The sequence below is a fragment of the Chiloscyllium plagiosum genome, chromosome 26 (genome assembly GCF_004010195.1).
Source record: "Chiloscyllium plagiosum isolate BGI_BamShark_2017 chromosome 26, ASM401019v2, whole genome shotgun sequence".
NCBI classification, from domain to species: domain Eukaryota; kingdom Metazoa; phylum Chordata; class Chondrichthyes; order Orectolobiformes; family Hemiscylliidae; genus Chiloscyllium; species Chiloscyllium plagiosum.
Window position 1 is genome coordinate 3981847 of NC_057735.1, and position 22844 is coordinate 4004690.

Consider the following 22844-nt stretch of genomic DNA (forward strand, 5'->3'; position numbering starts at 1 on the left):
CCCTTGTACCATATGGATCATTCACTCCCTTCACTAGTGCACAGTGCAAGAGTATGTGCCATCTAGAAGATGCACTGTAGCAACTTGCCAAAGCTCCTTCGTCAAACCTTCCAAATCCATAATCTCTATCATTAGAAGGACAAGGGTACCAGATACATGGGAACACCACTGCCAAATCTCCCTTCAAGTCAAACACTATCCTGACTTGGACCTAAATAACTCTTCCTTCAATGTTGCTGAGTAAAAATCCTGGAACTCCCTTTCTAATAGTACTGTGCATGTCCCTACATCGGACGAATTGCAGTGGTTCAAAAAAGTAGCTCACCACCATTTTCTCTAGGGTAGCTACCCTGGTCTAGCCAGTGACACCCAAGGAAAGGAATATTTTGAGTGGAAAAAATAGTAGATCTTCAGAGAGAGACCAAAGGGAAGAAACTAATTGGGGGTCTCTTCTAAAGAGCCAGTGCAGACACAGTGGGCCAGAAGGTCTTATGCTGTTCCTTATTAACTGTGATGTGGCCTTTTTCATTACTTTATGATGTGCCTGCGTATGAATGTGTGTGTGTGAGACTAAATTTATCTGGCATTGATTTCAGCTGTAAAGTTGCCAAGATTGCAAAGAGTTAATACCAAGGCAAGACAGTAGTTTCATTTAAGATAATGATCACACTTCACTGTGATTCACAACCTATCAGGGTCAGAAGATATCAGTCTCAAATCAAAATGTTACTTATGCTTTAGCTCACTAAAGGAAATTGTTCTTGTTTCTATTGAAATATTTCCTCAGAAACAAAGTACTGCAATCCAAAATTAGTCATCTTGCCCCATGTTCTTCCTTTGAAAATATTTATCCACATTTTCCTTACAAGAAACATTGGCCTCTACATGAACTGCTCTCCATAGCAAAGCATTTCAGCCTTAAAATAAAAAAAAACACCCCTGATGAGTGGGCGGTGATTTTGGTCTATACTTGTAGCATGAAATGAGTTCCTAATATTTAGCAGCCTATTTTATACCATGCCCATTGACTTTTAATGAGCCAATGCTTTATAAATTTCATGTGATATTTATGCAGCACAAAATGCCATGTCGTCTTCTCCCCTTGCTTGCTCTTTTATTTCATGACCTTCTTTCTAAAAGGTATTACTTCACATTTATTCACTTGAATTGTACCTGTCACCTATCTGTCCTTTCTGCTAGTGTGTTGAGTCTTCCTGGACTCCTTAACAGTCTGCTTACTATTTTATTTCAAGATCATCTAGGTACCTGGACCTGGAGTTTGCTGTCCATTTGAGTCCAGATAAAGTAGAGTTGGAACCCTATTGTTTTCTTGACTTGTTTAAAGCATTTGTATGCAGTGTCCTGTTTTTGCAAAATGAATGAACAAGTGTGTGTGTTGCTCTCCCTTTAAACAAAACCTGAATGGTTAACTGTTCCTTATTGCAATCTCAATAGCAATAACTCGACTAGTAGAGAGACCATTTCCCAACCAATCAGCACTCTCTTCTCACGCAATATAAATTGTTGTTCTCTGAGATTTAGAATTCTTGTGATCCTGTCCAGACAAATGCAAATAAAAAACTTCAGCATGTCTTTTTTTTAAAATCAGGATTGCTCAAATTCCGTACGACGAAATGACCAATTATTTTGGTGTTTGTCTTTGTCAATGAAACTTTTTAAAAAATTTCTTAGCTTCACATTCTGATTCTGGACGAGTTTTTGTTTGCAGCCAGCATGTATAGATGCTACACTGTGTCAATGCAAGGTAGTTGAGTATTGCTGAAAAAGACATGTTTGTAGCTTTTTGTCTTCTCCTTAGCAGGGTAAATCGCAAGAATGCTATTTTAAAGCAAAAATTAGCATTTAAACAAAGACCTCACCTCTGAAATATCAAATGACAAGTAATTGCAAATAAATCAGTTGGCTTTCATTAGCAGGGAGTTTGAGTTTAAGAGCAGTGAGTTTATGCTGCAGCTCTATAGATCCCTGGTAAGACAACATTGGAATATTGTGTTCCGTTCTGGTTATCTCATTACAGGAAGGATGTGGAAGCTTTAGAGATGGTGCAGAGGGGATTTACCAGGATGCTGCCTGGACTGGAGGGCATGTCTTATGAAGAAAGGGAACTAGGGCTTTTCTCATTGGAGCGAAGAAGGATGAGAGGTGACTTGATAGAGGTGTATGTAATGGTGAGAGGCGTAGATAGAGTGGATAACCAGAGACGTTTTTCCATGGCAGAAATGTCTATCACGAGGAGGCATAATTTTAAGGTGATTGTAGAAAGGTTAAAGGGGGGTGTCAGAGTTGGTTGTTTACACAGAGAGGTGGGTGTGTGGAATGTAGTGCCAGCAGTGGTAGTAGAATCGGATAAATTAGGGACATTTAAGTGATTCTTGGATTGGCACATGGGTGATATTAAAATGTACATTATGTTTGATCTTAGAGTAGGATAAAAAGCCAGCACAACATCGAGAGCTGAAGGGCCTGTACTGTTCTATGTCTGTGTTCTAGAATGAGGAGAAATTTCTTCACTCTGAGTACCTAGTAGGTGGGACTCACTATCACAAATAGTACTTGAGGGAAATAGCTTTAACTTTCTCAAAGAAAATTAAATGAGTATAAGAGCAAAAAAGGAATAGGAAGGAACATTGGAAAGTGGAGATGATGTACATGGAATGGGGCAGAAGCTTGCACAGAGTGTAGACACCAGCACAGACTAGTTGGGTCAAATGGCCTGTTTCTGTATAGTATATTGTGTATAATCAGCCTGCTCTAGTTTTGTTTTTAATTAAAGTCAAACTTATGATTGGTTTAAGCAATCCTCATTAAGATGTTAGCGTTACCACAAAAATCATGAAGGAAACTGACTCATGATCGAAAATCTGGTGTCAGTTGTCAACTGTATGAACTGTTCGCTACAAGCTTTGAGCTGTGAAAAAGTCTGAAACATTTCTTAGAGTAAAAGGTTGCGATGTTTACATTCTGAGGAAAATGTTCAATATTCCCTTAATAGTTCATTGGGAACATCAGTGGAGATTTGTGTACTGATGCAGGATTAGAACCCTCTGCTTTCTAATTCTGACAAACATACCACCACCTGACCAGGGTTGAAATCAAGGACAGAAAGTTAATCTTGAATTGCCCATGATTGTTAGCTGTTCTTATTTGCATGATTCTAAAAACTGCTAAAGTATTTCAAGGAAAGTAAATTTTTCTTTTATCAAAACATCTGGGTTCTAAAAAGACCTTCTGCTCAATCTGACGTGTGTTGTCAATTCTGGCTCTTAAGCATTTAAGAAAGGCTGGGTGACTTTATTTTAATCTGTAGCTCAGAAGATAAAATACATTCATTTAGAAATCTAGGATTCCACCTGCTGCTGCCATAGAATGCAACTGTCTCAAATAACCATGGAATCATTTAAATCTCCTTCTATGGATGTCTTAGTACAAAAAATGTGATATTGAGCAGAGTAACTGTTGGTTACTGACTAACATTTATTTTAATAACTTGTGGAAAAAACCCATAATAATGCTTGAAATTTTTTTGTTTGCTAATATGTAGATGAACAGAGCAATAATACTCTCTCAGCCCTCATTTGCAGATTACTAGAAACCATTGAATGTAGACTGCAGTTTTCTTTTCTACATTTTAATTCTCTCGTTAATTTATTCCAGGGCAGCCCAGGCACAGTGTCAGTAGACAAAACAGGAATCAAATAGTTTTGCAAATAAAACAATACGTTTCCCTTGAAAGTTTGGTGGGATATGCCTTTGGGAGAGGAAAAATGTGGATTTGTAATGAAGCTCCTGTATGTTACTCCAGTGGAAAAATATGCCTCTAACTTGCTTCCTTGCTGTTTAATGTCTTGCAGTTCTTCAGCACACTGTTTGCACCCTTCAACTTTGTGATGGAGAAGATTGAGAGTGTCTTACCCTCTAGCTTCTGGCACCTGCTGACCCGAATCTGACACAAATGGTTCACAGAAAACAGACCCAACACTCTTTCTTTCCCTATCCCCCCCTCCAACCCCTTTCCAGGATCTGTCAGTGTAGAACAAAACACTGCCCAGACGATCGAAGTGAGGGAGGGAAAGGCTGAGGGGAACACCACTACTGCAAGTCGGAGACACTGTCGCTGCTGCCAAGTCTGGGTGTTTTAACCTTGTAACAAAGAACTGAGAGGAATTTATTTCAGTTTCTCTTCGTCAGATGGAGAAACAGACAAAAAAAATCAAAAGGGAAAAAATAAAGTTAAATTTTGTGCATTGTTTGTGTAGCTCAACGTCCTTTTTATTTCCATTCACAAACCTTGTCTGCGCTCGCTCAGAAGATCATGCCATGCAGAAGATCATTCAACTCAGCGCACCTGCCCAGAGAATTCCAATTGTTCCTAATCATTGTGCTCATTTTGTTGTTAAATGGGTTGAGTATTGTCAACTCATCTACTCCATCTGGTTGTTTGTTCTGTAAGTTGGTCACTCATTGTGTCAAGAGAAGGTTTTTGTAACATTGGTTCTTGTCCTACTTCAGTCTGTTCCCTTGATTCATACCCACAGTCATGTTTAAAGTTTCTCATGCCTTCAGCAGTATTGCTGACTTCTCTAATGGGGGCTTAGAAGTTGATTCCAATGGTAACTTTCTAAAAGAATTGTCAAACTCTTTGAATGGATAGAAAACATTGCAAGTCTTTGGGGGAGGAGGAAGGCACTGGGACTAATTTGGGAATCTGGATATCCTCTTTCTGTGAATTATATGGTCAAAAACCCAAGCCTATTTTCATAGCTCCGATCTTACAAGGACCAGTCTGACTCTTCCTCTAGATATGCAGTTATTCATGATTGATACTGATTGGTGTGATATGTCACTACCTGGCTGAGATTTACATTAAAACATACTGTGAATGTTCCATGCAGTATTTTTAAAGCGTGTTGTCCTTGTCTATTTAAAATTCCTCGAGCTGAAAAATTAGCTACAGTTGGGAGAAGATTTAGGGTTGAGGATCTTCAGATGGTGCACTCAGAATTAAAGAATGAAACCTCTCTAAAATTAATGCGTGAACTTGCTTAAAGTTTTCTCAACAGGCAAGACGACTGGCTGTTTGCCCATCAGGCTGTAAAGTAGCTGAGTAGCAGCTAACGCCAATACCAGTGGTGCAGGGAATGTGATGTGTTTTTATGCTTTAATTGGTGGATGCATTTTTGCTTCTCCTGTCCCATAGGTGGTACAATAAAGGCATTTGGTGCATGAGTCCAGTCCATCTGACCATGTTCCAGTGACCGGTGTCACAAATAAAAGCAAGTTAAAATGGAAGCATGCAGCTTAGTTTTAAAAAATTCCAAGACAAATCTACCTCCTAAGTGTTGATTCACCCCCACCCCAATCTATGTCTATTGAACCAAATGTAGCTTCCCAAACTGTGCTAGGGATGGGAGATTAAAGTCCTCTCTCTAATAATTTTTGCAGATACCAAGGGTAACGGTCCTCAGTTCCCTGAAGTGGTGGTTGGCCTTGGATCAGAGATAATTTTGAGGAGATTCACTAGAGATGTTCAAAATAAAATGCAAGATGTGTATCTGTGGGTGTCACTTACTGAATAATCCAGTGCACCAGTAGCTACAATAACAATTATTTTAAAATAATCAAGCTCATAACATAACACATTTAAACATGACATAAGTGATAGACATTTGTATGATTAACCTGTTTTCTGCAAATGAAATTTGTTCAAGCCTTGCATCTTTTGACTTGCTCTTGCTTTCTCAATGATGACATCTTGACCATACGAAGTCTGCTTGACCTACCATTGCACTCTTTTCCTTTGTAGTATAAAATGTTGTGTTTGTTTGAAATTTAACAGTCTTGTGTATGTCCTTAATGCGTGCAAGGTGAGAAGCTTTTGGCAACATGTCTTCCATTTTAGAAATATTTGAGTTTAAAGAAAAAATGCTGCTAATGACTTGGATTGATTCTACATCTATAAAATTTATGATATGACACAGCTTTTGCTGAAGAAATAATCCTGCTTTCAACAGGAGACTTAATATGGACTGGTTGTTGCAGTCTGTAGAAACTGTTTAAATTTACACTGCAATATGTTTTTTTTTTCAAAAAAACTGTTTACTGTGACCCTTTCCCTAAATCCTACTTTGTCTCTAACTCATTGCCTGACAGTGCTGTTAATACTCACTCAGAGGGAGCGTAGAGACTGCTAGAAGTGGGAGCTAGCTCAACATTTAGGAAGTATTTCGACGATTACTTAGCACAAGGCTATGGGACAAAAGCTGGAAAATGAGACTACAGTAGTCGTCGACTCATGGTCATTGAGGTCTACAGCACAAAAAGAAAGTATTATAGAGTCTGCACCAATCAAAAACCATGACCCAACTATTCTAATCTCATTTTCCAGCATTTGGCCCGTAACTTTGGTCACTTATCATCCAATGAAGGTGAATGATGATAAGGGGTACTTGAAGACCAGTGTGTACATGATGAGCCAAAGGGCCTCATTTTGTGCTGTAAAATTTTATGACTGTATTAAAATTCAGGTCCTAACATTTAATATTTACACTCTTTCTAAAGGCACCTATCGGTAATGCAGTATGAAGGTACTGTAGTGAGTGTCAGGAACTCCTTCTGGTATCGTGTAGTGGCTCTGTTGCTAGGACTGCTTAGGTTGAAGGTTCAAAACCCACTCCAGAAACTTGAGAAAATACTGAAACTGAAAATCCATTTTCTCATTTATATTCACTTGTATCCCAGCTTGCGAATGTTACATTTTTGTCATGGTTGGTCCTATTGTTTTGAATTTTCAATCTGAACCTCTAAATCTTGATTTGTCCTAGTTGCATCATCAGCTTTCTTTTCTTCCCTCCCCTGCCACATTTGTTTAGCCTCAGCGTCACAACACTTGTTCCTTTATGACCGGTAATAAAGCAGTACTATTTGAAAGAGAACAGGGAAAGTGTGCCAGTGTTGGTCAGGTGTATTCTACAGCCAGTCTCTCTAATACAGACTAATCTAGTCTGATGCTTCATTTTCTGGTTGTTTCTTTTAGATTTCCCTTCTTTCAGTATTTGGTTTTGCTCTTTAAAGTTACTCTTCCTTGCATTGACAAGTGAATGTGTCTGTCTGCAACTCCGTATCTTCTCCAGGCAAAAATTGATCACACATTGAGTGAAAGATAAGAGTGCCAGGAGATGAATGACATTCCCCCAGTGATTAATCTTTTGTAATTTACAGTGATAATTGGGGTTTAGAAACTCAGGGTTAATTGTATCATCTGCAAATCTTATTGTAATATTGTTGGCTGAATAATACTATTGCACCTTGTTAGTATGTCCAATCTGTTCATATTCATGTGAACTTCTCCATAACATCTGCATCTGTTCCTGTGCATGCTTTCTTCATGAATGTTCTTTTGTTCCCAATCCTTTTTCCTTACCTGATGCCCTAGAGTAGGTGTTTGGTTTTTTTTCTTCCTGTCAAATGTCTTTTCTAACAAAATCCATTCAAACCTCCACCACCTCTCTTACAACAAAGTTCTCGCCTTCCCTTGGCTGCACTAAGTTTTGAAGTAGCCTGTAGGGTCTGTTAGCGTTGTATATCTAAAGCAGTGTTCGTTCAGCTGGTTCTCTGATGCCTATATCACATAACTACATCTTGGAAAATGCTCTTGATCATTCATTTATTCTTGTTACTCCTGGCATTAATGTATAGAACCTTCTTAAGTGTGCTTGCTTTAGTTATTGTTCCTTTGTGATCGTATCCTTGTCTAGGACACATTTACTTGGATTCCAACAGTTGATCCTGTTCTAAATCATAATGTGTAGCGTCAGCCTTTAGCGCACACTTATTTTCCTCTGGACATTTCTGCTGTTTATCCTTTCCAGACTTCCTTTGCCCCCCCCACTTTTCCTGCTAGTGACTCTGATTTGCCTGATCTGATTCCTCTTGTCTCTATTCTGTTCCATCTTTTCGATTACACCATCTGCATCATTCCTATACATGGCAGTATGGATAATCCTGAAACTATTACTCTCAAGATCTTGTAGATAATAGCCTTGAAAAATTTGTAGATCAATGATGTACCAGATCAAACAAGTTACACACAAGTTACTTAGCTTTTGATGATGCAGTTCTGTACTCCTGACATTTATGCTGCCCTAGGCAAAAGTGAGGACTACAGATGCTGGAAACCAGAGTTTAGATCAGAGCGGTGCTGGAAAAGCACAGTAGGTCAGGCAGCATCAGAGGAGCAGGAAAATCGACGTTTTAGGTAAAAGCCCTTCATCAGGAATAGAGGCAGGGAGCCTCCAGGGTGGAGAGATAAATGGCTTTCCCGTTTATCTCTCCACTGTGGAGGCTCCCTGCCTCTATTCCTGATGAAGGTATTTTGCCCAAAACGCCTATTTTCCTGCACCTCTGATGCTGCCTGACCTACTGTGCTTTTCCAGCACTACTCTAATTCTAAACAATTTGTGCTGCCCTGGACTTTTCTCATTTTAATTGTCCAGTTATAGTTTGATCAACATTCATGCTACAGTGGAATCACTCTGATCATTGAGTGATTCCTACAATGCAAAAAGAGGCCATTTAGCCCCTCATGTCTGCACGGTGGCACAGTGGTTAGCACTGTTGCCTCACAGCGCCAGAGACCTGGGTTCAATTCCCGCCTCAGGCGACTGACTGTGTGGAGTTTGCACGTTCTCCCCGTGTCTGCATGGGTTTCCTCCGGGTGCTCCGGTTTCCTCCCACAGTCACAAAGATGTGCAGGGCCAGGTGAATTGGCCATACTAAATTGCCCGTAGTGTTAGGTAAGGGGTAAATGTAGGGGTATGGGTGGGTTTCGCTTCGGCGGGTCGGTGTGGACTTGTTGGGCCGAAGGGCCTGTTTCCACACTGTAATGTAAATGTAATCTAATCTGACCCTCTGAAGAGCATCCCACCCAGACCAGCTCCTTGGTGTTGTGAGGCAGCACTACAAACCACTGAGCCATCAATCCACCCCTACTACAAAGAAGTCTCAGTCTGATCAACACTCTCACTACAGGGAAGTCATAGATTTGTCAGCGCTTGCACTTCGAGCTGCACTGGAACCAATTTGTTAAGGATTAGAGAGTTCCAGCAAAACACAACCATCTATTTAGCAGATGTTTAAAAACTAATATGGTAAAATACAATGTATTATGAAGGCCCCTGGGATATGATTTATGTTCTTTTGTGGGTCCAACTGTAACTCCCGCTACTTCAATGATGATGAGGTATCCGGTCAGTTCACTTGTGGTAGATAAATTATATTCTCTGGGTCTTTGTAACGTACTGTTCGTTCACAGCCGTTGATCGACTCTGCTCCAGGACATGCTTGCCTCAAAAGCACAACAGGCTCTAAACAAAAGGTTACTTTCAGCAAGTGGAGTAATTAAGTGTTCATTGACTATTTTCAGAAGAGGTGGCAGAGAATTTAAATCTTTTACGTTTTGTGTTATTTGGCAGGCTATCGACCCTGGAAAATCAAGATCATCTCCATTGTCACTAAGGGCTATTCCATTTTTTTTTAGAAGTCATCCTTTGGATGTGGGTGTTGGCTGGCAAAACCAGAGTTTATTACGCATCCCTAAGTATGGCTTGAGAAGGTGACACTGAGCTGCAGTATGGAGTGAGGGCAGAGCCACAGTGCTACTAGAGATGAGATTCCAAGACTTTCACCAATCATTAGTGAAGTGACAGCAAGACAGCCCAGGGTTGGCTCGTGGATGATGGTGTTCCATGTGCCTGTTGTACTTGGCCTTCTAAATAGGCCTGCAGGTTTAGGAGATGCTGTCAAAGGAAGCTTGGTTGCTGCAGTAAATCTTACAGCTAAATCACAGTTGCCACTGCACTTTGGTAATGGAAAAACATTGTAAATGCAACATTTAAAACTTAACAGTTAAAGTTAGAAAAGAAGATGCCATCCCTCTTCCTTCCCACCACTGAATTCCCAGTTTAAAAAAAGAGTTCAGATCAATAACCATGAGGCCAGGATATCATGAAGTGTTTCCCAGCCTCTAAATTTGAAATTTAGTCACTGCTCCCAGGTAGGTCAATGTGAAGACCAGTTTGTGCTCAGTTACACTGAATTGATGCTACTGAGTGATGCATGTCAGCCAGGAGCTGAAGTTAAAATCCATGCTCTTTCAGCCACTCCTGTTTTCAAATTTCTTAATTGGTCTTATTCTTCTCCATAGCCCTTTGAAATGTCACTGTAGAATATCTACAGCACAGGAAGAGGCCATTCGACCACGGAGTCTGCATTGACCTTCTGAAGAGCATCCTACCCTATAACCCCCATGGGGGTTTTACCATGGCTAACCCATTTAAGCTACACATCCCTGGACGCAACGGGCAATTTAGTATGGCCAATCCATCTAACCTGCACATTTTTGGACTGTGAGAGGAAGCCCATGCAGACTTCAGAATGTGCAAATTCCATACAGTCACCCATGCCTGGAATCGAGCCCAGGTCCTTGGTTCTGTGAGGCAGCAGTACTAATCACAAAGCCAATGTCCTGCCCCCATTGTGCACCCTATTTTAACTGCTGCACCATTGATGTCCAGGCATTCAGTTGCCTTGGCCCTGAGCTCTCAAATATGTTTTTGCACCTTTCTACCTTGCCTTCCTCCTTTTGAGGTACTGCTGAAAGTGTCCTTTAGAGCCTCCTGCTTGTGAAAGCATTATTATTATTTAGGTAAACTATCCAAAAACTACAAGATTTTGAATAGTTCTGTTACATCTTGCCATAATCTTCTGTCCTCTAAGGAGTCCAATACCAGCTTCCCTAGCCCCTGCATATAACTGAATTACCTGATACTTCATGCTCATTCTAGTAAAATCTCCTGCACTATCTCTAATGCTTTGACAACCTTAATATTGTTGTTGATGAGAATTGAGCATGATGCACCAGCTGAGGCTTAAAATGTGATTTATAACTATTAACAGAGTAATGGAATTATGCTAAATAAAGTGAAGGATCCCATCTGTTTTTTTAAAATAGAACTTCTCACTTTCATAGATTTATGTACAGACGATTCAAGGTTTCTCTCTTCCTGCATAAACTGCCTTAAACTGTACCAATTGGTCTTTTCCAAAATGAATCATTTCACACTTATTTGCATTAACTTTTCATCTGATACATATTAGCATATTTCACCAACCTCCCTCCTTATCACGTTTTTGGAGCAGTCCTTTGCTCTTTGTTCATTAATGCTTCCTTAACTTTTAATATACATCTTGTTAGAGAGATCAGGCTTTTTCAGTTTGATGGCTCATCCAAATGCTGAGCCCCTCCTGTATCGTATTGCAGCATCTGCTCAAGAACTCTTAATCTCCTAACTTGACAATAGCATGACCACTGAGCTGACCTCGTGTGACTTGTGGTCAACATTGGGAATCCCAACTGCTTTCCCCACCCTAATTCAGGAGCGCTTGGAACAGCTCAATTTTAATTAGCTAATTTGGGCCAAATTTTGATTGTGATCTCACTCTGTCTTTCCTCCAATCTTGTGTACTGTATTGAATTTACTGTACTCAATGTGGCCTCCTCTACACTGGTGAAACCAAACGCAGACTGGGTGACCGATTTGCGGGACACCTTTGGTCTGTGCACAAGTCTGATCCCGATCTTCCAGTAGCCACTCATTTTAACAGCGTCCTGTTCCTGTGCCCACTTGTCTATCCTAGGCATTCTGCAGTGCTCTATCGAATCACAGCCCAAACTGGAGGAATAACATCTCATCTTCAGACTAGGACTTTATGCCCTTCTGGACTTAATATTGAGTTCAACACCTTCTTCAGATTGTGAACTCACTCCCATTCTTTCCTTTTCTTTTAGCTTGTTACGGTTGCTATCACTGTGCCCCCCCCACCCCAGCGCTGCCTGTTCTTTCCAGTCTGGCAGTTAGCCACACCATTATTCTGCCATTCTTACATCCCAATTACTTAATCTGAACTATCAATATCCTTTCTCTCCCAGCACTCTACACTCGACCCCCAACTATAGCCTAAATGTTGCCCCTTTCACAATTCATGTCAGTTCATTTAGACTCAACGTTAGCTTGCTCTCTCCATGGATGTTGCCTGACCCGCTGTGATCTCCAGCATGTGTTGTTTTCAGTACAGTAATTTGCTCCTATTAGTAAATTTAGTCTCTTATCCAGCAGAGCTCCAAAGGGAAAGTTAACATCCTTCAGTCAATGCAACCATTGAAAACGGCAAAGCTAAATATGCAACACCAGGTTATAGTCCAATAGGTTTATTTGGAAACACTAGCTTTCAGAGCGCAGCACCTTCAGGTGGCTGTGGAGTACAAAATGATACGGCACAGAATTAACACTGCAAGTGTTAATGAATCAGATAATCTGGGCTGACACTGCTGTATTGTAAGTGGCTTAATCTCTAGAAAGTGGTAAACATCCATCTCCATGTAACATTGAAATGAAATCTGGGCTATCTGATCCGTGTGTAAAATCTTGCTGAATCACAGGGAAAAATGATGTACTTACCAATATTAATGCTGAAGTCAATGTGACTAATCAAGTCTGATTAGATTACATTACATTACATTACAGTGTGGAAACAGGCCCTTCGGCCCAACATGTCCACACCGACCCGCCGAAACGCAACCCACCCATACCCCTACATTTACCCCTTACCTAACACTATGGGCAATTTAGCATGGCCAATTCACCTGACCTGCACATCTTTCGACTGTGGGAGGAAACCGGAGCACCCGGAGGAAACCCACGCAGACACGGGGAGAATGTGCACACTCCACACAGTCAGTCGCCTGAGGCGGGAATTGAACCCGGGTCTCAGGCGCTGTGAGGCAGCAGTGCTAACCACTGTGCCGCCCACCGTCTGTTGACCATTTGACTTATTGTTTATGGGAGCTTGCTGTGCATACATTTACAGCTGTGTTTGCTAATGAGCAGTGAATAAACATCAGAAATTCACTGGTTGGGTAGTGGGTTAGGATGGGAAAGGTGTTATGTAAATGCATGCGATTCCTTGTTATGAGTACACCTTGGAGCTACAATGGGAAAAATAAGGACTCTTTTAATATTTGAAGCCTCTCACTGCCCTATATTTAGACTTTACATTTTCCCAGTGTTGGGTTTGATAGCTATCTGTTACCCATTCTTTGTCGAAGCACTGCTGTGATTAATTGCCCTGTTGTACTCATTTAGTTTTTCCACAAAGATTTTCCTCGTATTATGCAACTCCAATGGTTTTGTAGATGTTTTCTATGTTAGGTGAGTTCCAAGAGTAATCTGCAGAATTATTAACTGAAAGATCCAGCCATGTAGTGATCAAGTTTGCTGGGACATTTCTGTTGTCTGATATGACAGAGTTGCTGCAATAAAACAGACCACTTTCAGCAGTTTCCCCCAATGCCAGTCCTTATCCAATGACTGAATAGCTCACAAGTATCAGTGTGGGTGACTCACAGCCTTAGGTCTATTTGATGGACTGTTCTCGTGTTAACATTACATTACACTGCAACAGTTTCTTAGTCTTTAAACATTTTAGCCAGGTTGGAGTAAAGCCATTATGGTAACATACCCTGAAAGTTGCATTACAGATCCCTCTGATGTTACAATGCCCTAACAACCCAGGAGTTGCCCACAGGGAGTTTAAACTTCTGATGTGTGATTAACTAGCACCTGGAACCTTTTGAAAATCTTTCAAACTCTGAGTTAGAGTCTATGAAGAATTATGACTGAATTACCTGAGCATTTATTCAAAAATGTTAGGCAAATTAAAAGCAGTTCTAATTTCTGACCCATGGTAAATTAACCTCGCCACACCCTCTCCCCGACAATTCACTCACACCCCCAGCCACCTTACACATCAGTAGACCATATCCTCCTCAGAATCTGACACCCAACATCGCTCAATCTGACTTCATTTCTCATACCTCTGCCACAAACCAGCCTACCCTCCCTTACCCTTGATCAGATGCCCCTCACTTTTCTCAAGATGTTGAATGAGATGTTCAGAATCAGCAATGTGGACTGTGGGTCAGGATCAGAGAAATGCAGTGGGTGGCAATTTGATTGTGATGGATATTCCTTGGAAAATTCAGCACACTATTTCCAAGAAGCTACATTGACAGAAATAAAGTTGTACAAATTGAAACAGGTAAACTGGTCAGCCTTAACAATTAATGTTTCGGGTAAGATCACAACCCCACGCTTTCAATATCTATTATTTTGATCCCTCTCTTCCACTCAATTACTAGGGGGTCACAAGTTCAAAGTGAGAGGGAAAATGTTTAAGGGAGATATGCATGGAAAGCTCTTCATGCAGAGAGTGGTGGGTGCCTGGAACGTGTTGCCAGCGGAGGTAGTAGGGGCGGGAACAATAGTGTCATTTAAGATTTATCCAGACAGATACATGATTGGGCAGGGAGCAAAGGGCTACCGATCCTTAGAAAATAGATTTAGATAGAGGATGTGGATCAACGTAGGCTTGGAGGGCCAAAGGGCTTGTTCCTGTCCTGTAATTATCTTTGTTCTACCTTTCAGTTGTCTTATTCTGAGGGGAGTATGATGTTAATTTGGAATGCCATACAAGGTAGTAGTTAATAGACCGAGAACTGCACACAGTAATCCAAAGTACATGTTCAGATGATTTTTGCATTCAATTCCTGTTAGTATAAGTCTACTTGGTTCCTTCATGACCTTTCTCTCTCCACTCACTTTGAAGGATTTTGTGTTCATGCTACCTCCTCACTCCTGCACTGCTGTCGATCATATCCGTTAAATGGTATATGTTCAGCAGAATTAGGCCAATCGGCTCATTGTATCTGCACCACCATTCAATGACATCATGACTGATTTGATCAACTTTAAGTCTACTTTCTTGCTTCTAGCCCTTAACAGTTGATTCCCTTTCTGATTCTAGGCTGAGGGAGACATTTTTAATGTACTTAACAACCCAGCCCTGGCAGCACTCTGCGCTAAAGAACTCCACTGAATCACTACCTTGTGAGTGAAGGATCTCCTCAATTTTGTCTTAAGTGGGCAAGCCTTTATTCTGAGGTGATGCCCTCTGGTCTTGTGGACTCACATCTATCCTGTAACCTCCACAAAGAAACTTGTACATTTGACTGAAGACTCTTCTCAATCTTTTATGTTCCAATGACTACAAGAACGATTCCCTGAACCTCTCCTCCTGAGACAGTCCCTCGGTCCTTGGTCAGCTTTAGGGACCTTCTCTGCACTGCCTCTGATGCAAGTATAGCTTTCCTTAAATAAAATGCCTAAAACTGTTCGCAGTCTTCAAGCTGTGGTCTAACTCGTGCCTTGTGTAGTTTTAGCAAAATCTCCCTATTTTTAAACACCATTCCCTTTGCAATAATGATCACTTTTGCAATGCATCACTTCACACTAAACTGCAGCTGCCAGCTATCTGCCCGTTCTCCCATTTTCTTGTCATTTTTCACTTCCTCCCAACATTTTACTATCACCAAGTAAACGGGTAGGCTATAACAAATTCTTTACCAAAACACACTACTAGTTAGCCACTGCCTGCTATCGGAAAAGAAACCTCTGCTGTGAATTTCACTGTCCACTTGCACTGTGTGCTTATCCCTTACTCCTCAAATTTCACTGACAACACCACCAAATGATTCGAGTCAAAAAGTGTGGCGCTGGAAAAGCACAGTGGGTCAGGCAGCATCTGAGGAGCCAGAGAGTCAACATTTTGAGCATAAGCCCTTCATCAGGAATGATGAAGCGATTTAATCTTTTGGGTAAGATTACAACCTCATGCTTTCAATATCTATTACTTTGTTCCCTCTCTCCCCTTCAATTGTCTTATTCTGAGTGAGTATAACATTAGTCTGGATTACAGTGTGCAGCTCTGGGTCTATAAACCATTCCCTTGAATGACATGCCTAACTAAGTACATGTTCAGATGATTTTTGCATTCTCTTCCTGCCGAATGATGAAAAGATCAGGCGTTCCTGATGAAGAGCTTATGCTCGACCCGTGGACTCTCCTGTGGCTCGGATGCTGCCTGACTGGCTGTGCTTTTCCAGTGCCACACTTTTGACTGACTCTACAGCATCTGCAGTCCTCACTTTCTCCTCCCTGAATCAAGTGCTGGAGCATGGTTTCTCCATCTCAATGGGACAGAGGTGAAATTGGAGTTGTGATAAGAGTGGGAAACTTACTGCGTCATTGCAACACCAGCTCAAGTTATCTGCCTGATCCATCTCCACAAACCCCAGAGGCAGGGAGTCCAGTGCAATGCTAAACCCATCAGAACCACTCCCTGCATGGCATGACCACAGCGAAAATCCTCATGGGATAGTGAAGGTTCCAACAAACAAAAGGAATGCTATGGGCTGGTGCCACCCATCCCCCTTGACTCACATCACTGCTTCCCCTGGATCAAGGTATTGCCCAGGGATAGGGAGTAAACCTAATTCTATGGGTTGTGGGATGCAGCCCAAAGCAAAGCTATCAACAGCCTCTGAAAATCTAGTCTGTCTCTGGAACGAACCCATCTGGAGTCAACCTTGATCCCATTGTTGCATTTTTCCTGGTTTTGAAAATGACCACGGCCGGGGGGGGGGGAAGGAGCTTGGTGGGCCAGACTGGCTGCAGGTTTGTTAGTAAATTCCAAAAGGAGTTTGAGTAAACACTCAAATGAGAAATGAAACAGCCAGGGCTGTGAGGAAAAAGGAATGGGAGTAATTCAGTGGTGTTTCAAAGAGCTACCATATACATGATGGACCAAAAGCATACTCACTCAGAGTCTCAGTCTCTAATTCTATAACTGAGTAAAGAGATAGGTCCTTGTATAGAGCAGACACTCACTATTCTGTCACCTGACTCACATGCCAGTGGAGGTCTGTCTGTCTATTGTATGGAAATGGCCTATGTGATGACAGTGCATTCATGCCAAAAATATTCAGCTATGTCACATTACCACTGCCTACTCAGATCTGTGGATTACAAATCACCTGTCAGTGCACTGCTTATTATATTTCCTATTTCACAGACCAGCGCTCTATATCCTCTGTGACTTTGTACATTGTGATCAGGAAAGGCCCCATCTCATGTTCGAGGGAAATGTTATAATCCCCACCTTAAAGCTCTGACATCATGAATAAAGCATTAGAGCTACATTTTGACAGTGAGGGATAGTGTAAAAGGAATGATAGTGATTTGGAAGTTAATTTTATATCTCTCTCAATTTTCTTTCAGTCGAATTCAACAGCTTCCAGATAACTGGAGCCCCACACTGACTGAATCACATTCGTCTTGACACCATGAACTCCCAACACATTCCAAGTTACTGATTCCAAGTCACAAAAAATCCCAGTGCAATCCAAACACTGATTTCAATTCACCAAAAATTCCAATACATTTCAAGTCACCAATTCCAAATCCCAATGTTTTCTAAATCACCAATAATCCCAGAAATAACTATTAATACTGACTGCAGTCTCACTCATGGATCAGCACTGTATACCTTTTCCCTACCCCAGCTCCCCAATACAGGGGAAAAAGGATGATGTAGCCAAATCACCCAACACAGACTGGACTGACCGTGAAACCTTACCTGCCTAGATAGCCCAGTCTTCCATTAAACCAATCTCAACAGTGACTATGTTACTGGCCTAATAAGCCAGACACCTGTGCGAGTGATTTAGAGTTGCAAATTCCAATCCTGCCAAGGCGGCTTAAGTATATCCAGAATGAGAAATTATTGTCAGCAATAATGAGATTTTCCTCTAAAGTCAGAAGAGGTAGAGTCTCTTTTGAGGTGGTTTTCTTGATAAGCAAGGAGAGGTGAAAGGTTAAAGGAACTGGGAAGAAATGTGGAGCCCTCAGATCAGCCATGATTGTACTGAATGATGGAACAGCTTTGAAGGGCAGAGTGGTCTCCTCCTATTACTTATCTGGTTCACTGATGTCCTTCAGGGAAAGAAATCTGCCATCCTTACTCAGTCTGGCCTATATGGGACTCCAGACCAACAGCAATGGGGTTGGTTCTTAACTGTCCTCTGAAATGGTGAAATGCCAGACTAACAAGTTTCAGGTGTCCTTGTCAAGACCAATTAGGAAAGATGCTGCCTTTACCAGTTGTTTCCCCATTCCACGGGTGAACTGAGAAAAAAACCCACTATTTTTGAGTAGGAAGGCATTGGTGGAGAGTGGGGATGGGAGGGGTGTGTGGGGAGGGGGTAGTGGTGAGATAGCATTGGGGAATGTATGGCATAGTTGGGGGAACATATTGTGCGTGTCCTTCTCATGCAATGAGCTCAAAACACACAAGAATAGTAGCACGGCCGACTGTTTTGGTTCATGCTAGGGACCTGAGCAATGACACTGCCAGTAATAGGTTAGGCTAAATGGAAGGGGGATAAGCTGCTGCTTTATCTTATTTATTGCAACACCATCCTCTCCTACATTATCTTGACATCTGCTTGTTTCCCACACACCACTCAAATATTTCAATTAGCTCATTAAATAAAGGATGGTGATAATAACTTGCATTGGGTTCCATGCTGTTCAGCAGAGTTCTTCAACTCTAGTTAATCAGATTCAAAACCAAAGAATCAATAAATAACACTTGCATTTATGTGGCACCTTTCCCAGTCTCAGCATATCCCAAATCCCTCACAGACAACGAAGTACCTTTGAAGCTCTGTTGCATTGTCTTCAATGTCATGTGGAGGTGGTGATGTTGGACTGGGGGGGACAAAGTCAGATGTCATACAACACCAGGTTATAGTCCAACAGATTTGTTTGGAATCGTAAGCAAGCTGAAGTGTCATTCACCTGACAAAGGAGCAGCGCTCTGAAAGCTTGTGATTTTAAATAAGCCTGTTGGACTCTAACCTGGTGTTGTGTGATTTTTAACTTTGTCTTAAATGTGACAGCACATTAATGCACAGTTAAGCTCCCACAAGCATCAAAAGGTAATAACTATATTATCCAGGTTGTTTTTAGTGATATTGGTTCAGGGATGCATTTCTTATCAGAATCATACTCCTGTCTGAATAGCCCCACAGTCAGCTGTTAGTCCATTTGAACAATGGAAGGTCCTGTCCAAAGAGCCTTGCTGAGTTGCTGCGATGTTAGTTCATACATTAGACACTGCTGCTACTGTGATCAGCAGTGCAGGGAGTGAATGTTGAAGATTGTGGATGTGGTGCCAATTCAGTGGGCTGATTCGTCCTGGATGGTGTCGAGCTTCTTGAATGTTGTTGGAGCTGCACCCATCCAGGCAGGTGGGGAGTATTCCATCACCCTCCTGACTTGTGCCTTCTGGCAGAAGATGGTTTCTGTTTTTACACTGATTTGTTGAGCTACCTCATCATCCTCCATTAGTTAGGAGTTTAATGATTCACTGCTGTCATAATGGGAAGAGGCAAAACTGAAGATATTGATCTGATCCAATGGTTATGGAGTTATTTCTCATTGTTTATTGCTTGTTATTGCAGGAGTTTGGCATACTTTGCAGCTTCACTAGGTTGATACATCATTTTCATGTTTGCATTCTCTTTGCTATTCCTCATTGAGACAGTGTTGTTTCCTCCATCCCCTGTCTTGATGGTAGTGGTAGAGTGGGGAATATGTGGCACCACAAGGTTACCAATTGTGTCTGAACATAATTCTGCTGATGGCCCACAGAGGCCATGAGATCTATTCTGAGTCTACCCATTTATCATGGCACATTGTACAATTATAATCAAGATTTCATTAATGACAGGATTGGAAAGGAAATCTTGTTGAATTGTTTAAAAGTGGATATACAAGGGAACTGGAGAGAAAGCAGGAAATGGGGATCATGTAAAATCAGCCCCTTCTCATTCAGAGAGATTGGAACCATAAAAGGACAGCACCTTCCAAACCCATGACCATTTCCATCCAGGAGGGCAGCAGGTACATGGGAATACCGCGTCCCGCCCCCACAAGTTTCCCTCCAAGTCACTCACCATCCTGACTTGGAAATATATCGCCATTACTTTAAGTGTCGTTGGGTCAAAATCCTGGAATTCCTTCCCTAAGGGTATTGTGCGTGTACCTACCTCACATGGACTGCAGCGGTTCAAGAAGACAGCTCACCCCCCACCTTTTCAAGGGACAGGTAATAAATACTGGCCCAGCCAGCGATGCCCATGACTCATCAGTGAATAAAACATTGATTGGCGCCTTCCTGATGTAAGGATTTCTAAGCCACGTAAGAGCTTCCTAGCTTATAAAAGTATATTAAAAGTTATCTTAGTGACAAATAGTGGCAGTTTGTCACAAATATAAATTTGAAATGTAAAAATGTCAGGAGATGCTCCCTGTCCATTAGAGAGAATTCCATGTGTATTGAAGAATGTTGAACATACTGATATGTTGCTCTGGTCAGGGGTTTTCCTGAGGCTGTGTAGGCTGGAGCTGGGGTATAGATATTCATTAACACGCTGAACCATCCTCCTTGGAGTATGCGTCCAGTTCCCATCGACGATCTCTTCAGTATCACTTGGAAGCAAATAATTGGAAACTAGAACAGGACCAATGGGTTCAGTAGGTTTCTGATTCCCTGATTAATGTGCATCAGCAGACTCATCCTCTGTGTTAAACATTGCATTGAAATCTCCAAAGCTTAAACGTCCCCATAAATCTGCAGCTGCAGCATTCCCTAATGTTTGATTTGTCTGCTCCATCAGCTCAGGAATATCCTCCCTAAACCTCTTTGCTTCTCTACCTCTCTTTCTCACTTAAAATCACTGACTGAAAATGACCAGTTTCACACATACTTAGCTCAAATGTTCTGATACATAACACTGTGGCTTGCTACAATATTTTACTCAGTAGACCATCTTGTGAAACAGCATGACATTGTTAAAGGTGCTACAAAAATGCAAGTGAGTATTTGGTCCTCGCATTTGGTGAGGTGGGTCTAGAGTTTGTGTATCTAACACTGTATTCGCAGAATCTGCCACTCTCTGTCCTTATGTAGTGCATTCCTTGTTCTGTCAGATTTCCAGAACTGGCTCTACTCATTACAGCTAGCCCAAAGATAACCAACTACAGGAGCTGGCAGCAAGGTAGGCAGTGAATTATTTGTCCTGCACATTATTGCTTTGCCCATGGATATGAAATATGTGCTGGAACATTTGTGCCTCAATTTGATGCCAGAGTTTGATACAATAGATTTTCTGGTCTTGTGCTGTTACTGTTTTTGTCTGGGAGCTTAGTGTGGTTCAGTAGATTGTATTTGATTTCACGAGTCATTACGTGTGCAACATGAAACAAGGTCCCCTTTCAGACAACTATTTGTTCCAAATTTTCAACATGAAATGTGACGGGTTTTCACGACAAATATTTGCTGAAAACGTTCCGCCTTGTCTATGGTTGCTACTTTGGGTTTTTTGTTTTGGATCCATTCTTGCCTTTATCTCCCAGAGGAATCCTGTTCCCTCCTGGTGTTGTCTGTGCTGCCTGGATTGCGCAGTGCAGGAGGGAAGGAGGAGGGGAGGTGAGGGGAAGGGAGCTGTGGTCGGGAGAATGGGGCGGGAGTGGGGAGGGGGCATGGGCAAGGGGAAAGGAAATGGAAAAATGATTCCGTCATGAAAGCGTGTGTAATGCTGCCAATCCGCCCCAACTCCCTCAGCACCTCCAGAGGTCAGACTGCAGTCAAAGCCTTGGATTGGTAGGCCTTCCTGATGATGCAGTGTATGGCGAAACGCACAGACTTAAGAAGCATCTGCTCAGCAAGGTCTGAAGCCAGGAGGTTGTCTGGGGGATAGTGTCTGTTCTGGTTGGCTCCGTGAACCATCATTGTCTGATCACAGTGGCCACTTGTTCACTCACATCCACCAGGACTCCAATTAATGTAGACCCAAGCTGCTAGTTACACTATAGCATCTTTTGTGTGTTTTGACAAGGAGATAATCTTTATTCCAGATTACGCTGAAATACAACAACGAAAGGAATTTGTCTGCATCACCAACTGGCAATAGGATCAGCTTTTGCGCAGCCTTGAGTCTTCTTTTCTCCAATGGTCGCACAATTCCCAGCTCTATTTTCAGAGCTGAAACTGGGCGCCTCCAAGCCTATTCAATGCTGACTCTGAGACAATGGGCACTGCCAATTTCGGGCAGTTTGCATCCTGGCTTTACCTCTCTGGCCCAGAACCCCAACTCTTGCTTGGGTGTGTTTCTGCTAGTGTTACCTCCCAATGCAGCACTCTCCCCATTGGTCAGTTGGTCACCCACTGTGTCCATGGATTGGAAGGTTAACAGTCTGAACGTAGTGCAGCAACCTCTCCCCCTTCTTCAAAAACTATTCCAAACATTCTGTATTTTTTAAAAAATGCCTCGCTGATTATTTTCCAAGATTTGCATTCAGTCGTGTCCAATAGAATTCCTCTAGCAGCTCCTGGATTAATTTTGGAGATCTGGTAACATTACCAGGGATTGAAAAAAATTCAGAGTATGGCAGCTTGAGACAGGATAAAGACAGAGTGAAAAAAGTTTCTAAAAAATACAAAAGAATTGCGGATGCTGGAAATCAGAAATAGAAACAGAAATTGCTGGAAATATTCAGCAGGTCTAGCAGCGTCTGTGGAGAAAAAGCAGAGTTCATGTTTCGGGGTCCTTCCTCAGAACGTTAACTTTGTTTCTCTCTCTACAGATGCTGCCAGAACTGCTGAGTTTTCCAGCAATTTCTGTTTTTGTTTCTGAAAATGGTTTAATCCCATTTGATCCCAGGTGTGGATAGTTGAAGGAGGTTATCCAACTACTGCATACCCCTGTGCGATTTCTCAATTAGAAGTTTGAAAGGTGACTACAA

At 41.7% G+C, this 22844-nt stretch overlaps 2 protein-coding genes across 6 annotated transcripts in view; one reads left to right on the forward strand and one right to left on the reverse strand.

Moving 5' to 3' along the window:
- The window catches only part of LOC122563035 (suppressor of tumorigenicity 7 protein homolog), a 165550-nt gene extending 161280 nt beyond the window's left edge, over window positions 1–4270 (forward strand). For all 5 annotated transcript variants that reach the window (XM_043716366.1, XM_043716362.1, XM_043716363.1 and 2 more), the window contains one exon: window positions 3873–4270. In XM_043716366.1, the coding sequence (XP_043572301.1) occupies window positions 3873–3922 (50 nt within the window). In that variant the 3' untranslated portion in view covers window positions 3923–4270. The remainder of the gene's footprint in view (window positions 1–3872) is intronic.
- Window positions 1–22844, reverse strand: part of wnt2bb (wingless-type MMTV integration site family, member 2Bb) — a 143490-nt gene that overhangs the window by 30435 nt on the left and 90211 nt on the right. The gene's annotated exons all lie outside the window — the stretch shown is intronic.